Here is a 19,076-nt window from a genome sequence, read left to right as displayed (position 1 = left end):
AGAGGGCGAGCTGAAGCAGGGCGGGGCACCACCTCACTGGGAAAGCACAAGGGGTCTGGGATTTCCCTTTCCTAGCCAAGGGAAGCCATGACAGACTGTACCTGGAAAAACGGGACACTCCTGCCTAAACAATGTGCTTTTCCCATGGTCTTAGCAACTGATAGACCAGGAAATTCTCTCCTGTGCCTGGCTTGGCAGGTCCCACACTCACTACTAGCGCAGCAGTCTTGAGATCGAACTGCGAAGCTGCAGCCAGGTAAGGGGACACGCATCCGCTCTTGCTGAGGCTTCCGTAGGTAAACAAAATGGCTGGGAAGCTCAAACTTGATAGAGACCACCGCAGCTCAGCAAGGCTCACTGCCTCTATAGACTCCACCTCAGTGGGCAGGGCATAGCTGAATAAAAGGCAGCAGAAACTTCTGCAGATGTAAACGTCCCTCCCTGACAGCTCTGAAGAGAGCAGTGGTTCTCCCAGCATAGCATTTGAGCTCTGAGAATGGACACACTTGCCTCCTCAAGTGGGTCCCTGACCCCCGTGTAGCCTAACTGGGAGACACCTCCCAGTACGGGCTGACAGACACCTCACACAGGTGGGTACTCCTCTGGGATAAAGCTTCCAGAGGAAGGATCAGGCAGCAGTATTTAGTGCTCTTCAATATTTGCTGTTCTGCAGCCTCTGCTGGTGATACCCAAGCAAACAGAGTCTGGAGTGGACCTCAAGCAAACACCAACAGACCTGCAGTGGAGGGACCTGACTGTTAGAAGGAAAACTAACAAGGAGAAAGGAATAGCATCACTATCAACAAAAAGGAGATCCACACCAAAACCCCATCTGTAGGTCACCAATATCAAAGACCAAAGATAGATAAAATCACAAAGATGGGGAGAAATCAGGGCAGAAAAGCTGAAAATTCTAAAACCCAGAGTGCCTCTTCTCCTCCAAAGGATCACAGCTCCTCGCCAGCAACGGAATAAAGCTAATGGAGAATGACTTTGATGAGTTGACAGAAGTAGGCTTCAAAAGGTCGGTAATAACAAACTTCTCGGAGCTAAAGGAATATGTTCTAACCCATCGCAAGAAAGCTAAAAACCTTGAAAAGAGGTTAGACAAATGGCTAACTGGAATAAACAGTGTAAGAAGACCTTAAAAGACCTGATGGATCTGAAAACCATGGCACGAGAACTTTGTGACACATGCACAAGCTTCAATAGCTGATTCCATCAAGTGGAAGAAAGGATATCAGTGATTGAAGATCAAATTAATGAAATAAAGTGAGAAGACAAGATTAGAGAAAAAAGAGTAAAAAGAAATGAACAAACACTCCAAGAAATATGAAACTATATGAAAAGACTAAATCTACGTTAGACTGATGTTCCTGAAAGGGATGGGAAGAATAGAACCAAGTGAGAAAATGCTCTTCAGGATATTGTCCAGGAGAACTTACCCAACCTAGCAAGACAGACCAACATTCAAATTCAGGAAAAACAGAGAACACCACAAAGATACTCTTGAAGAAGAGCAACCCCAAGACACAAAAGTGGCAGATTCACCAGGGTTGAAATGAAGGAAAAAGTGTTCAGGGCAGCCAGAGAGAAAGGTCAGGTTACCAACTAAGGGAAGTCCATCAGACTAACAGCGGTCTCTCGGCAGAAACCTTACAAGTCAGAAGAGAGTGGGGGCCAACATTCAACATTCTGAAAGAAAAGAATTTTTAACCCAGAATTTCATATCCAGTCAAATGAAGTTTCACAAGAGAAGGAGAAATAAAATCCTTTACGGACAAGCAAATGCTGAGAGATTTTGTCACCACCAGGCCTGCCTTACAAGAGCTCCTGAAGGAAGTACTAAACATGGAAAGGAACAACCAGTACCAGTGACTGCAAAAACATGCCAAATCGGAAAGACCATTGAGGCTATGAAGAAACTGCATGAATTAATGGACAAAATAACCACCTAACAGCACAATGACAGAATTAAATTCACACATAACAATATTAACCTTAAATGTAAATGGGCTAAATGCCCCAATTAAAAGACACAGACTGACAAATTGGATAAGAGTCAAGACCCATCAGATGCTGTATTCAGGAGACCCATCTCACGTGTAGAGACAGACACAGGCTCAAAATAAACGGATAGAGGAAGATTTACCAAGCAAATGAACAGCAAAAAAAAGCAGGGGTTGCAATACTAGTCTCTGATAAAACAGACTTTAAACCAACAAAGATCAAAAGAGACAAAAAAGGCCATTACATAATGGTAAAGGGATCAATTCAACAAGAAGAGCTAACTATCCTAAATATATATGCACCAAATACAGGAGCACCCAGAATCACAAAGTGAGTACTTGGAGACCTACAAAGAGGCTTAGACTCCCACACAATAATAATGGGAGACTTTAACACCTCGCTGTCAATATTAGGCAAATCAACAAGACAGAAGGTTAATAAGGACATTCAGGAATTGAACTCAGCTCTGTACCAAGCAGACCTAATAGACATCTATAGAACTCTCTACCCCAAATCAACAGGATATACATTCTTCTCAGCACCACATCACACTTATTCTAAAATTGACCACATAACTGGAAGTAAAGCACTGCTCAGCAAATGTGAAAGAACAGAAATCACAACTATCTCTCAGACCAAATCCAATCAAATTAGGACTCAGGATTAAGAAACTCATTCAAAACCACACAATTACATGGAAACTGAACAACCTGCTCCTCAATAACTACTGGATGAATAACGAAATGAAGGCAGAAATAAAGATGTTCTTTGAAACCAATGAGAACAAAGATACAACATACCAGAATCTCTGGGACACATTTAAGGCACTGTGTAGAGGGAAATTTACAGCACTAAATGGCCACAAGAGAAAGCAGGAAAGATCTAAAATTGACACCCTAACGTCACAATTAAAAGAACTAGAGAAGCAAGAGCAAATACATTCAAAAGCTAGCAGAAGGCAAGAAATAACTAAGATCAGAGCAGAACTGAAGGAGATGGAAACATAAAAACCTCTCAAAAAATCAATGAATCCAGGAGGTGTTTTTTTGAAAATATCAACAAAATTGACAGACGGCTAGCAAGACTAATAAAGAAGAAAAGAGAGAAGAATCAAATAGACGCAATAAGAAATGATAAAGGGGATATCACCACCGACCCCACAGAAATACAAACTACCATCAGAGAATACTATAAACACCTCTACGCAAATAAACTAGTAAATCTAGAAGAAATTGATACATTCCTGAACACATACACCCTCCCAAGACTATATCAGGGAGAAGCTGAATCTCTGAATAGACCAATAACAGGCTCTGAAATTGAGGCAATAATTAATAGCCTACCAATCAAAAAAAGTCCACGACCAGACGGATTCACAGTCAAATTCTACCACAGGTACAAAGAGGAGCTGGTACCATTCCTTCTGAAATTATTCTAATCAATAGAAAAAGAGGGAATCCTCCCTAACTCATTTTATGAGGCCAATATCATCCTGATACCAAAGCCTGGAAGAGACGCCACAAAAAAAGAGAATTTTAGACCAATATCCCTGATGAACATCGATGCAAAAATCCTCAATAAAATACCGGCACACCGAATCCAGCAGCACATCAAAAAGCTTATCCACCACAATCAAGTTGGCTTCATCCCTGAGATTCAAAGCTAGTTCAACAACCGGAAATCAATAAACATAATCCATCACCGACACAGAACCAATGACAAAAACCACATGATTATTTCAATAGATGCAGAAAAGGCCTTTGAAAAATTCAACAGCCCTTCATGCTAAAAACTCTCAATAAACTAAGTATTGATGGAATGTATCTCAAAATAATAAGAGCTCAACAAGAGTACTCAATTAGGAAAAGGGGAAGTCAAACTGTCCCTGTTTGCAGATGACATGGTTGTATATTTAGAAAACGCCATTGTCTCAGCCCCAAATCTCCTTAAGCTGAGAAGCAACTTCAGCAAAGTCTCAGGATACAAAATCAAGGTGCAAAAATCACAAGCATTGCTATACAACAATGACAAACAGAGCGCAAAATCATGAGTGACCTCCCATTCACAACTGCTACAAAGAGAATAAAATACCTAGGAATCCAGCTTACAAGAGATGTAAAGGACCTCTTCAAGGAGAACTACAAACCACTGCTCAACGAAATAGGAGGACACAAACAAATGGAAGAACATTTCATGCTCATGGATAGGAAGAATCAATATCGTGAAAGTGGCCATATTGTCCAAGGTAATTTATAGATTCAATGCCATCCCCATTAAGCTACCAATGACTTTCTTCACAGAATTGAAAAAAACTACTTTAAAGTTCATATGGAACCAAAAAAGAGCCCGCATAGCCAAGACAATCCTAAGCCAAAAGAACAAAGCTGGAGGCATCATGCTACCTGATTTCAAACTATACTACAAGGCTACAGTAACCAAAACAGCATGGTACTGGTACCAAAACAGAGAGATACACGAATGGAACAGAACAGAGGCCTGAGAAATAATACCACACATCTACAACCATCTGATCTTTGACAAACCTGACAAAAACAAGAAATGGGGAAAGGATTGCCTATTTAATAAATGTTGCTGGGAAAACTGTCTAGCTATAAGTAGAAAGCTGAAACTGGATCCCTTCTTACACCCTATAAAAAAATTCATTCAAGATGGATTACAGACTTAAATGTTAGACCTAAAACCATAAAAACCCTAGAAGAAAACCTAGGCGATACCATGTAGGACATAGGCATGGGCAAGGACTTCATGTCTAAAACACCACAAGCAATGGCAACAAAAGCCAAAATTGACAAATGGGATCTAATTAAACTAAAGAGCTGCACAGCAAAAGAAACTACCATCAGAGTGAACAGGCAACCTACAGAATGGGAGAACATTTCTGCAATCTACTCATCTGACAAAGGGCTAATATCCAGAACCTACAAAGAACTTAAACAAATTTACAAGAAACAAACAACCCCATCAAAAAGTGGGCAAAGGATACGAACAGACACTTCTCAAAAGAAGACACTGCATTTATGCAGCCAACAGACACATGAAAAAATGTTCATCATCACTAGCCATCAGAGAAATGTAAATCAAAACCACAATGAGATACCATCTCACACCAGTTAGAATGGCGATCATTAAAAAGTCAGGAAACAACAGGTGCTGGACAGGATGTGGAGACATAGGAACACTTTTACACTGTTGGTGGGATTGTAAACTAGTTCAACCATTGTGGAAGACAGTGTGGCGATTCCTCAAGGATCTAGAACTAGAAATACCATTTGACCCTGCCATGCCATTACTAGGTATATACCCAAAGGATTATAAATCATGCTGCTATAAAGACACACGCACACGTATGTTTATTGCAGGACTATTCACAATAGCAAAGACTTGGAACCAACCCAAATGTCCATCAATGACAGACTGGATTAAGAAAATGTGGCACATATACATCATGGAATACTATGCGCCATAACAAAAGGACGAGTTCATGTCCTTTACAGGGACATGGATGAAGTTGGAAACCATCATTCTCAGCAAACTATCGTAAGGACAGAAAACCAAACATCGCAAGTTCTCACTCACAGGTGGGAACTGAACAATGAGAACACTTGGACACAGGGCAGGGAACATCACACACTGGGGCCTGTCAAGGGGTGGGGGGCTGTGGGAGGGATAGCATTAGGAGAAATACCTAATTTAAATGACAAGTTGATGGGTGCAGCAAACCAACATGGCACATGTATACCTGTGTAACAAACCTGCATGTTGTGCACATGTACCCTAGAACTTAAAGTATAATAATTAAAAAATTAAAATAAAATAAAACAGAAACAAAATTAGCCATAATGAAGAAATAAGGTATTTGCAAACACTTAACTGAAAAAGGACTAGCATCTCCTATACATATGTATATGTGTATAGACAGTTACAAATCAATGAGGAAAAGCAGGCAATCCAACAGAAAAATTGGCAAAAGACCTGAACCAAGCCTATGAAAAGGAAGATTTTTGTTTTTCATTCCCTTCTGTATTTTTATTTAAAGGGGTCTTGCTGTATTACCCATGCTGGATCCAGTGCAGTGGCTATTCACAGGTATGATCATAGCACACTGCAGCCTCAAATTCCTGGGCTAAAGTGATCCTCCCACCTCAGCCTCCCAAGTAGCTGGGAACTACAGATGTGCACCATCATACCCCATTTAAAGTTCCACTTTTTAAAAAACACGTGCCATATTTTCACATGTATTATTTTCATTTTTTAAATGTAAAATAAATGAAGCTATAGTGAAAAAAAGAAAGCAAAAAAGACATGAAAAGGCACTGAGTCTCATTTTGTAATCAAGGAAATGAACAGTAAAAATTTAATGAGATACCATTACATACTCACCGTATCACAAATGCTAACATCCCTGACTGACAACACTATGTGTTGCAGAGAACGTGAAGTTACTTTGATGGTAAGAGTACCTTTGGTATAGACTTTGGAAAAAAGTTTGACATTATCCAGTAAACTTGAAGATGCACATACTTTATGATGCAGAAATTCCACTACTAAGTCACCCTAAAAAAATACAAGCTTAGATTCCATATACAAAAGTTTCAAAGCAGCATTATTTAGAATAGTTAAAACCTCTAGATAATCCAAATGTTGAACAGCAGAATGGACCTTCTTTCTTATATACAGTACTTCTATTATGTACTTTAATGGATGTACTTTTGCAGTATGCAATTTATGCCTCAACAAAGTTGATTTTTAAAATTTCTTTCTTTTTTTTTTTTTTTTTTTTTGAGGCGGAGTCTCGCTCTGTCGCCCGGGCTGGAGTGCAGTGGCCAGATCTCAGCTCACTGCAAGCTCCGCCTCCCGGGTTTACCCCATTCTCCTGCCTCAGCCTCCCGAGTAGCTGGGACTACAGGCGCCCGCCACCTCGCCCGGCTAGTTTTTTTTGTATTTTTAGTAGAGACGGGGTTTCACCGTGTTAGCCAGGATGGTCTCGATCTCCTGACCTCGTGATCCGCCCGTGTCGGCCTCCCAAAGTGCTGGGATTACAGGCTTGAGCCACCGCGCCCGGCCAGATTTTTAAAATTTCAACAACTAAAATCAAGGATGCTCCCTTTACTGACAATTCTCTTAGTATGATTCCATGCTCTTATGATGAAATGCATTCAAAGCCAAGCCACCATGAATATTTAACCAATCCCTTTACAAAGTACAACTTTCTCACTACCTCTGCTTCACGTAATCACATCTATCCTGCATATCCCTGCTAAAATAATCTTCAAAAACCCCTTCTGAATTAGGAGTACCATGTGCTTTAGAACTTGAAGTGCTGCTCACAGCCTTTCCTCCCCCCAGAAGAATAAACATTTACAATTTGAGTTGAATCTACCACTCTGGTCTTATTTTTCACTACTTTCTATATACAGACAAATCCTTTTCTTAAAATTCACTATTTTTCTAAACATATTTTATTTACACTTTTCATGCATTCTTTAGGCTGTTCTCTTAAACATGTACCCCTGTCTTCCACCTTAATCCTACCTATGATTTAAGAGGTAGCTCAAAGGCTAACCTTAAGCACAGAGTCTTTTCTGAAGCTCCTTTCATTTACGTCTCTTCATTCTCTAAAATTCTAAGTCTTCTAAGTCTGTGTATGACAGCTAAAAACACCATTCTCTATGTCATTCACAGGAGAATACCTGCCTCCAAGGAACTCAGATAATTTACACCCACACATATAGATAACTGATGACAAATAATATAGGGACAAGCTAGAAGGACAAGCTGAGCACACAGCATGCACTCAACAATTGCTTGTTGAAAATAATGATTATTTACATATTATACATATCCAGAAAGTCACTAATATGTAAGTATACAAATAAAATGGTAATCCTAATAGATTTAAAAAAAAAAAGAAACTGAGATCCATGCCAAGATGGCCGAATAGGAACAGCTCCAGCCTCCAGCTCCCAGCATGAGTGACACAGAAGACGGGTGATTTCTGCATTTCCAACTGAGGTACCGGGTTCATCTCACTGGGGCATGAACACAACACCTGGAAAATCGGGTCACTCCCACCCTAATACAGGCTTTACCAAGAGTCTTAGCAAACGGCACACCAGGAGATTATATCCCGCACCAGGCTCGGAGGGTCCCACGCCCACGGAGCCTCCCTGGTTGCTAGCACAGCTAGCACAGCAGTCTGAGATCTAACTGCAAGGCAGCAGTGAGACTGGGGGAGGGGTGCCCACCATTGCTGAGGCTTAAGTAGGTAAACAAAGCGGCTGGGAAGCTCGAACTGGGTGGAGCCCACGCCAGTTCAAGGAGGACTGCCTGCCTCTGTAGACTGCACCTCTGGGGACAGGGCATAGCCAAACAAAAGGCAGCAGAAACCTCTGCAGATATAAATGTCCCTGTCTGACAGCTTTGAAGAGAGCAGTGGTTTTCCCAGCACAGAGTTTGAGACCTGAGAACGGACAGACTGTCTGCTCAAGTGGGTCCCTGACTCCTGAGTAGCCTAACTGGGAGACATCCCCCCAACTAGGGGCAGACTGACACCTCACACCTCACACGGCTGGGTACACCCCTGAGACAAACCTTCCAGAGGAACGATCAGACAGCAACATTTGCTGTTTAGCAATATTCACTCTTCTGCAGTTTCTGCTGCTGATACCCAGGCAAACAGGGTCTGGAGGGGACCTCAAGCAAACTCCAACTGACCTGCAGCTGAGGGTCCTGACTGTTAGAAGGAAAAACAAACAGAAAGGACATCCACACCAAAACCCTATCTGTACATCACCATCATCAAAGACCAAAGGTAGATAAAACCACAAAGATGGGGAAAAAGCAGTACAGAAAAGCTGGAAATTCTAAAAATCAGAGCACCTCTCCCCCTCCAAAGGAATGCAGCTCCTCTCCAGCAATGGAACAAAGCTGGACAGAGAATGACTTTGACGATTTGAGAGAAGAACATTTCAGACAATCAGACTTCTCTGAGTTAAAGGAGGAATTACGAACCCAGTGCAAAGAAACTAAAAACCTTGAAAAAAGATTTGACGAATGGCTAACTAGAATAACCAATGCAGAGAAATCTTTAAACGACCTGATAGAGATGAAAACCATGACACAAGAACTATGTGACAAATGCACAAGATTCAGTAACCGACTCGATCAACTGGAAGAAAGGGTATCAGTGATTGAAGATCAAATGACTGAAATGAAGCAAGAAGAGAAGTTTACAGAAAAAAGAGTAAAAAGAAATGAACAAAGCCTCCAAGAAATATGGGACTATGTGAAAAGATCAAATCTACGTCTGAGTGGTGTACCTGAAAGTGACGGGGAGAATGGAACCAAGTTGGAAAACATTCTGCAGGGCATTATCCAGGAGAACTTCCCCAACCTAGCAAGGCAGACTAACATTCAAATTCAGGAAATACAGAGAATACCACAAAGATACTCCTCGAGAAGAGCAACTCCAACACACATAACTGTCAGATTCACCAAAGTTGAAGTGAAGGAAAAAATGTTAAGGGCAGCCAGAGAGAAAGGTCGGGTTACCCATAAAGGGAAGTCCACCAGACTAACAGCGGATCTCTCAGCAGAAACTCTACAAGCCAGAAGACAGTGGGGGCCAATTTTCAACATTCTTAAAGAAAAGAATTTTCAACCCAGAATTTCATATCCAGCCAAATCCAGTTTCATAAGTGAAGGAGAAATAAAATCCTTTACAGACAAGCAAATGCTGAGAGATTTTGTCACCACCAGGCCTGCCCTACAAGAGCTCCTGAAGGAAGCACTAAACATGGAAAGGAACAACCAGTACCAGCCACTACAAAAACATGCCAAAATGTAAAGGCTATTGATGCTAGGAAGAAACTGCATCAACTAACGAGCAAAATAACCAGCTAACATAATAACAGGATTAAGTTCACACATAACAATATTAACCTTAAACATAAACAGGCTAAATGCTCCAACTAAAAGACACAGACTGCCAAATGGGATACAGAGTCAAGACCCATCAATTTGCTGTATCCAGGAAACCCATCTCACACGCAGAGACACACATAGGCTCTAAATAAAGGGATGGAGGAAGATCTATCAAGCAAATGGAAAACAAAAAAAGGCAGGGGTTGCATCCTAGTCTCTGATAAAACAGACTTTAAACCAACAAGATCAAAAGAGACAAGAAGGCCATTACATAATGGTAAAGGGATCAATTCACAAAAAGAGCTAACTATCCTAAATATATTGCACCAAATTCAGGGGCACCTAGATTCATAAAGCAAGCCCTTAGAGAATTACAAGAGACTTCGACTCCCATACAATAATAATGGGAGACTTTAACACCCCGCTGTCAACATTAGACAAATCAACGAGACAGAAAGTTAACAAGGATATCCAGGAATTGAACTCAACTCTGCACCAAGCTGACCTAATAGACATCTACAGAACTCTCCACCCCAAATCGACAGAATATACATTATTCTCAGCACATCGCACATATTCCAAAACTGACCACACAGTTAGAAGTAAGGCGCTCCTCAGCAAACGTAAAAGAATAGAAATTATAACAAACTGTCTCTCAGACCACAGTGCAATCAAACTAAAATTCAAGATTAAGATACTCACTCAAAACCACTCAACTACATGGAAACTGAACAACCTGCTCCTGAATAACTACTGGGTACATAACAAAATGAAGGCAGAAATAAAGATGTTCTTTGAAACCAATGAGAACAAAGATACAACATACCAGAATCTCTGGGACACATTTAAGGCACTGTGTGGAGGGAAATTTATAGCACTAAATGGCCACAAGAGAAAGCAGGAAAGATCTAAAATTGACACCCTAACGTCACAATTAAAAGAACTAGAGAAGCAAGAGCAAACACATTCAAAAGCTAGCAGAAGGCAAGAAATAACTAAGATCAGAGCAGAACTGAAGGAGATAGAGACACAAAAAACCCTCCAAAAAAATCAATGAATCCAGGAGCTGGTTTTTTGAAAAGATCAACAAAATTGATAGACTGCTAGCAAGACTAATAAAGAAGAAAAGAGAGAAGAATCAAATAGACGCAATAAAAAATGATAAAGGGGATGTCACCACCGGCCCCACAAAAATACAAACTACCATCAGAGAATACTATAAACACCTCTATGCAAATACACTAGGAAAACCTAGAAGAAACGGATAAATTCCGGGACACATACACTCTCCCAACACGAAACCAGGAAGAAGTTCAATCTCTGAATAGACCAGTTAACAGCCTCTGAAAGTGAGGCAATAATTAATAGCCTACCAACCAAAAAAAGTCCAGGACCAGACAGATTCACAGCCAAATTCTACCAGAGGTACAAGGAGGAGCTGGTACCATTCCTTCTGAAATTATTCCAATCAACAGAAAAAGAGGGAATCCTCCCTAACTCATTTTATGAGGCCAACATCATCCTGATACCAAAGCCTCGCAGAGACACAACAAAAAAAAGAGAATTTTAGACCAATATCCCTGATGAACATTGATGCAAAAATCTTCAATAAAATACTGGCAAACTGAATTCAGCAGTACATCAAAAAGCTTATCCACAAGGATCAAAAAGCTTATCCCAGGAAGTGGGCTTCATTCCTGGGATGCAAGGCTGGTTCAACATACGCAAATCAATAAACGTAATCCAGCATATAAACAGAACCAAAGACAAAAACCACATGATTATCTCAATAGATGTAGAAAAGGCCTTTGACAAAATTCAACAGCCCTTCATGCTAAAAACTCTCAATAAATTCGGTATTCATGGAATGTATCTCAAAATAATAAGAGCTATTTATGACAAACCCACAGCCAATATCATACTGAATGGGGAGAAACTGGAAGCATTCCACTTGAAAACTGGCATAAGACAGGGATGCCCTCTCTCACCACTCCTATTCAACATAGTCTTGGAAGTTCTGGCTAGAGCAATCAGGCAACAGAAAGAAATAAAGGGTATTCAATTAGGAAAAGAGGAAGTCAAACTGTCCCTGTTTGCACATGACATGACTGCATATTTAGAAAACCCCATCGTCTCAGCCCCAAATCTCCTTAAGCTGATAAGCAACTTCAGCAAAGTCTCAGGATACAAAATCATGTGCAAAAGTCACTAGCATTCTTACACACCAATAACAGAAAAACAGAGAGCCAAATCATGAGTGAACTCCCATTCACAATTGTTACAAAGAGAATAAAATACCTAGGAAGCCAACTTACAAGGGATGTAAAGGACCTCTTCAAGGAGAACTACAAACCACTGCTCAATGAAATAAAAAAGGACACAAACAAATGGAAGAACATTTCATGCTCATTGACAGGAAGAATCAATATCGTGAAAATGCCCATACTGCCCAAGGTAATTTATAGATTCAATGCCATCCCCATTAAGCTACCAATGACTTTCTTCACAGAATTGGAAAAAAACTACTTTAAAGTTCATATGGAACCAAAAAAGAGCCCGCATTGTCAAGAAAATCCTAAGCCAAAAGAACAAAGCTGGAGGCATCATGCTACCTGACTTCAAACTGTATTACAAGGCTACAGTAACCAAAACAGAGATACAGACCAATAGAACACAACAGAGTCCTCAGAAATAATACCACACATCTACAACCATCTGATCTTTGACAAACCTGACAAAAACAAGAAATGGGGAAAGGATTGCCTATTTAATAAATGTTGCTGGGAAAACTGTCTAGCTATAAATAGAAAGCTGAAACTGGATCCCTTCTTACACCCTATAAAAAAATTCATTCAAGATGGATTACAGACTTAAATGTTAGACCTAAAACCATAAAAACCCTAGAAGAAAACCTAGGCGATACCATGTAGGACATAGGCATGGGCAAGGACTTCATGTCTAAAACACCACAAGCAATGGCAACAAAAGCCAAAATTGACAAATGGGATCTAATTAAACTAAAGAGCTGCACAGCAAAAGAAACTACCATCAGAGTGAACAGGCAACCTACAGAATGGGAGAACATTTCTGCAATCTACTCATCTGACAAAGGGCTAATATCCAGAACCTACAAAGAACTTAAACAAATTTACAAGAAACAAACAACCCCATCAAAAAGTGGGCAAAGGATACGAACAGCACTTCTCAAAAGAAGACACTGCATTTATGCAGCCAACAGACACATGAAAAAATGTTCATCATCACTAGCCATCAGAGAAATGTAAATCAAAACCACAATGAGATACCATCTCACACCAGTTAGAATGGCGATCATTAAAAAGTCAGGAAACAACAGGTGCTGGACAGGATGTGGAGACATAGGAACACTTTTACACTGTTGGTGGGATTGTAAACTAGTTCAACCATTGTGGAAGACAGTGTGGCGATTCCTCAAGGATCTAGAACTAGAAATACCATTTGACCCTGCCATGCCATTACTAGGTATATACCCAAAGGATTATAAATCATGCTGCTATAAAGACACACGCACACATATGTTTATTGTGGCACTATTCACAATAGCAAAGACTTGGAACTAACCCAAATGTCCATCAATGACAGACTGGATTAAGAAAAGTGGCACATACACATCATGGAATACTATGCAGCCATAAAAAAGGATGAGTTCATGTCCTTTGTAGGGACATGGATGCAGCTGGAAACCATCATTCTCAGCAAACTATCGCAAGGACAGAAAACCAAACACTGTACATTCTCACTCATAGGTGGGAATTAAACAATGAGAACACTTGGACACAGGAAGGGGAACATCACACACCAGGGCCTGTTGTGAGGTGGGGGAAGCGGGGAGGGATAGCATTAGGAGATATACCTAATGTAAATGACAAGTTAATGGGTGCAGCACACCAATATGGCACATGTATACATACGTAACAAACCTGCACGTTGTGCACATGTACTCTAGAACTTAAAGTATAATAAAAAAATAAAATAAAATAATAAAATAAAATAATTTAAAAAAAGAATTTTACCTTTTCAGTTGTAAGTGGTTTTGCCGGTTTTTCTGGCTCCTTTTCTCTCTTTTTCTCTTCCTTTTTTTTTTCCTTTTCTTTCTAAAACACAGCCCAAAGTTTTGATAAGTTTACTTTTTTAAAAAATGGCAACTTTTGACTCATTTTTATTAGAGTCATCATTTAAAAAAGGTAGAAATATTCAGTAATTACAATATCTGTGTGCTACTGAAATATAATAGTAAATAAACATAGCAAATTCATATTCTCATTGAGGTTATATGCTGATGACAGCAAAGAATATCTGTTAAAAAATTAAGACAGAGGCACAGAGTTAAGACAATTTAGAACTTCTTTGATATATTAGGGTTTGTTTTGTGTTTTTTTAAATGAATGAGCTCTCCATTCAATAAATTCTCACTATATCCTTCTATTAGGTTCGACTTCCTAACAGCAATCATGCAGTTGAATTATGAATGAGAAAAAAAAAACTAAGTGATAGGACAGACTTCTTTATTACACAAAGATAAATTATAATAGGTAAATATAAGGGGAAGACTATAAAATCCATTTTTTTTAATCACAAAATATCTTCAGTGTTGCAGGAAGTCAGGGACCCCGAACGGAGGGACAAGCTGGAGCTACGGCAGAGGAACATAAATTGTGAAGACTTCATGGACATTTATCACTTCCCTAATAATACTCTTATAATTTCTTACACCTGTCTTACTTTAATCTCTTAATCCTGTTATCTTCGTAAGCTGAGGATGTACATCACCTCAGGTCCACTGTGATGACTGCGTTAACTGTACAAATTGATCGTAAAACATGTGTGTCTGAACAATATAAAATCAGTGCACCTTGAAAAAGAACAGAATAACAGCGATTTTAGGGAACAAGGGAAGACAACCATAAGGTCTGAGCGCCTGTCGGGTCGGGCAAAAAAAGTCGTAATTTTCTTCTTGCAGAGAGCCTATAAACAGACGTGCAAGCTGGGAAGAGATCACTGAATTCTTTTCCTAGCAAGGAATATTGATATTAATACTCTAGGAAGAGAATTGCATTCCTGGGGGGAGGTCTATAAACAGCCCCTCTGGGAGTGTCTGTCTTATGCAGTTGAGATAAGGACTGAAATATGCCCTGGTCTCCTGCAGTACCCTCAGGCTTATTAGGGTGGGGAAAAAACCACTGTCTGATAAATTTGAGGTCAGACTGGTTCTCTGCTCTCAAACCCTGTTTTCTGTTGTTTAAGATGTTTATCAAGACAACATGTGCACAGCTGAACATAGACCCTTACCAGGAGTTTTTGATTTTGACCTTTGCCTTGTGATCTTTATTGGCCTCAGAAGCATGTGATCTTTGTTCTCCTTTTTGTCCTTTCAAGTATGTGATCTTTGTGACCTACTCCCTGTTTGTACACCTCCTCCCCTTCTGAAGTCCTTAATAAAAACCTGCTGGTTTTGTGGCTCAGGTGGGCATCACTGTCCTACCATGATGTATGATGTCACCCCTGGCGGCCTAGCTGTAAAATTCCTCTCTTTGTACTCTTTCTCTTTATTTCTCAGGCCGGCTGACACTTAGGGAAAAAGAGAAAGAACCTACGTTGAAATATTGGGGTGGGTTCCCCTGATACTTCAGTCTATCATCACAGATTCTGCTTCAAAAACAGGGGCAAATACAGTGATTTTCTCATGAGAAAAAGAATGTTCAAGATAGTGCTTGGGGACCACAGCCAACTAACTAGTGTAAGGCAGTAGAGGTAAAGTATAAATGGCATTATGATAGTCACAATTTGCATTTCCAATAAGGATTAGATATAATGTTAAAAACTTAACGATTAAAAGTATCAACAATAAATCTTAAGCGCCAAAAGAGGAAAATGAAAAGAGGTTAAACAAAGAGCATTCATAAGGCATTCAGAGGAAAGAGATGACTAGAAACTGAGAACTGAAAGTCTACTGCAACTAAACACTAATCTGGCCCTTAGTTTCTTGACAGCAAAAAAAGAAAAGACAAACTGATGAACCTAGGGAAGGGAGCATGATAAACATGCAGAACTTACTCAAAATACCTAAAGGCTGCATTTGTACCTATGCCTTTAAAATGGTGCCTGATGCAACCTCTGTCGGTCTAAATCCGCCATTTGTCAATCAGGAAAGATAATACTGGCAACTCCTAGGCCATAATGTGAAAGAAATAATAAAAGTTCAAAGTGCTTTGCAACATTCATATAAAGTTCAAAAACAGGCAAAAGTATGATGTTGGAGAGGGTACACACTAGTATAAAACTATTTCAAAAAGCAAAAAATAAAGACGATGATGATAAAAATCAGGATGTTCATTACCTTTAAGGAGAAGGGATGAGGTTATTTAGGAACAGTCACATGGGAGCTTTCAAACTGGTAATAACGTTGAGTTTCAATATACATTACACAGTGATAGTCTTGTAAGTATTAAACTAGATATATATTTAATGTGCATTTCAGCACTAAAAAGAAAAAATGAAAGGCATTAAGAACCTAGAAAGCAACTCTGCAAACTATAAAGCACTACACAAATATAGCACATTAAAATTTTAGTGTTTGTTGTGTGATTTTTTTTTTTTTTTTTTTTTGAGACGGAGTCTTGCTCTGCCGCCCAGGCTGGAGTGCAGTGGCCGGATCTCAGCTCACTGCAAGCTCCGCCTCCCGGGTTCACGCCATTCTCCTGTCTCAGCCTCCCGAGTAGCTGGGACTACAGGTGCCCACCTCGTCGCCCGGCTAGTTTTTTGTATTTTTTAGTAGAGACGGGGTTTCACCGTATTAGCCAGGATGGTCTCGATCTCCTGACCTCATGATCCGCCCGTCTCGGCCTCCCAAAGTGCTGGGATTACAGGCTTGAGCCACCGCGCCCAGCCTGTTGTGTGATTTTAAAAAGAGGAAAGGAAAAACTTTCATCTTAGTTCAAAATTTTAAAAGAAATTCATAGCAAAGATCTTTATATTTGGGTCATGAATAAGCAACGTCTTCAACTGCAATTTTAAGAACAGGGAAATTCTAATGGATTTCTCTTTTCAACCTTTTGTTTTATTACCCGTTAATAAAAGGCAATGAGTGTTGTAATAGTAATTCACCAATTAGTGAAAGCATTTAAATAGAGGACAAAGCTAACAAATTATTGGTATATTGCTTTGCAACAAAAGGAGAATACATGGATAGAATTTCCAGAATCTGGACAGTTTGTATCTCAGGCTCCTTTAGACTAGGATTATTTAAAATTACGTTTTAATAATGTTTTTCAGGAACAGGATAAAAGTCAACATAAAGTTGAACTTGTGCTAAAACCTGAAGAATCTATATGCTTTAGTTACCAGAAGAGCATATGTCAAAAGTGACATTTTCCCTTGAACATTAAGGATATTAACATAAGTCTAGCACAGACAGAAGAGACTAGAAAGTTGGGATAACTCTCAAAAAAGATCTTCATATCTACTCAAGTGCCTGGGCTTTACACTGGAAATAAGGAAGATCTAACCCTTTAAGGATAACTAGAAACATTACCTATTGCTGACTCAACCATTTCCCAAATCAAAACCTTCATTTCCAAAACACAACTATCACTTTTTTTTTTTTTGAGATGGAGTCTCACTCTGTCACCCAGGCTGGAGTGCAGTGGTACAATCTCGGCTCACTGTAAGCTCCGCCTCCCAGGTTCACACCATTATCCTGCCTCAGCCTCCCAAGTACCTGGGACTACAGGCACCTGCCACCATGCCTGGCTAATTTTTTGTATTTTCAGTAGAGACGGGGTTTCACTGTGCTAGCCAGAATGGTCTCAATCTCCTGACCTCGTGATCCGCCTGCCTCAGCCTCCCAAAGTGCTGGGATTATAGGCGTGAGCCACCGTGCCCGGCCCACAACTACCACTTATTAAGTGCCTCTCATGGGCCAGTTGATAAGTACCTTACTGTCTAATGTAATCTTTGCAACAATTTTCTGCAATAAAAACTTTACCTACTGTCATCTTACAAATGAAGAAACAAAAAAGAAGTAATGCCCAAAGCAACACAGTTAATCAAAGCTAGTGGTAGGACTGAGGGACTATGGAGCCCAAACTTGGAAGTCTCACTACTCACTGTGGTCCACTGAAGCTTTGCTATTTATTATTGCTGTTATTATTCCTTACAGTAACAGCTAATACGTTCTGAACCCTTACGACGTGACAGACACTGTTCTGGCTCTTTTAATCCTCATAACAACTTTATGAAGTTAGAAATATTATCCCCATTTTATAAGTAAAGAATAAATAGGATGTGAAAAATTTTATATATAAAATATTTTCTATACATTCTTAGTAAACTATGGTGCAGAAAGCAATGTGATAGAACAGTTTCAGTAATATGCTGAGAAAGAGGCCAGGCATGGTGGCTCATGCCTGTAATCCCAGCACTTCAGGAGGCCGAGGCAGTCGGATCACCTGAGATCAGAAGTTCGAGACCAGCCTGATCAACATGGTGAAACCCTGTCTCTACTAAAAATACAAAAATTAGCTGGGCATGGTGGCAGGCGCCTGTAATCCCGGCTACTTGGGAGGCTGAGGCAGGAGAATCACTTGAACCTAGGAGGCAGAGGTTGCAGTGAGCTGAGACTATACCACTGCACTCCAGCCTGGGCGACAGGAGCAAACTCTGTCTCAAAAAAAAAAAGAAAAGAAAAATATGTTGAGAATGAGTTGCTTCCGAACCTCTCAGAGGTATTAGTCATTGCTATGGTTTGAATGTTTGTGTCCATCCTAAAATTCACATGTTAAAACCTAATCCCCAATGTGATATTATTAGGAGGTGAGGCTTTGGGAAGTGATTAAGTCATGAGGATGAAACCTTCATGAATAGGATTCACACCCTTATTAAAAAGGCCCCAGAGAGATTTCCGGCCCTTTCCCACTATATGAGGGCACAAAGATGCACTGTTTTAAGAACTAGAAAGTGGACCCTTCCTGAGACACAGAATCTGCAGGAGACTTGATCTTTGTCTTTCCAGCCTCTGGAACTGTGAGAAGTAAATTTTTGTTGTTTATAAGCTACTCAATCTATGGTATATTGTTAGAGCAGCC

At 40.0% G+C, this 19,076-nt stretch overlaps 1 protein-coding gene across 6 annotated transcripts in view; it reads right to left on the bottom strand.

Annotated features, from left to right (window-relative positions):
* Window positions 1–19,076, bottom strand: part of SMAP1 (small ArfGAP 1) — a 192,442-nt gene that overhangs the window by 56,737 nt on the left and 116,629 nt on the right. For 5 of the 6 annotated variants that reach the window (XM_010371535.2, XM_030928337.1, XM_010371506.2 and 2 more), the window contains one exon: window positions 14,007–14,087. The exons of the other annotated variant lie outside the window; for it this stretch is intronic. In XM_010371535.2, the coding sequence (XP_010369837.1) occupies window positions 14,007–14,087 (81 nt within the window). The remainder of the gene's footprint in view (window positions 1–14,006; window positions 14,088–19,076) is intronic. 6 annotated transcript variants of the gene reach the window in all.

Source organism: Rhinopithecus roxellana, chromosome 4, assembly GCF_007565055.1.
Source record: "Rhinopithecus roxellana isolate Shanxi Qingling chromosome 4, ASM756505v1, whole genome shotgun sequence".
NCBI lineage: Eukaryota > Metazoa > Chordata > Mammalia > Primates > Cercopithecidae > Rhinopithecus > Rhinopithecus roxellana.
The sequence above is the reverse complement of the archived record's forward strand: the minus strand, read 5'-3'. Positions and strand labels throughout refer to the sequence as shown.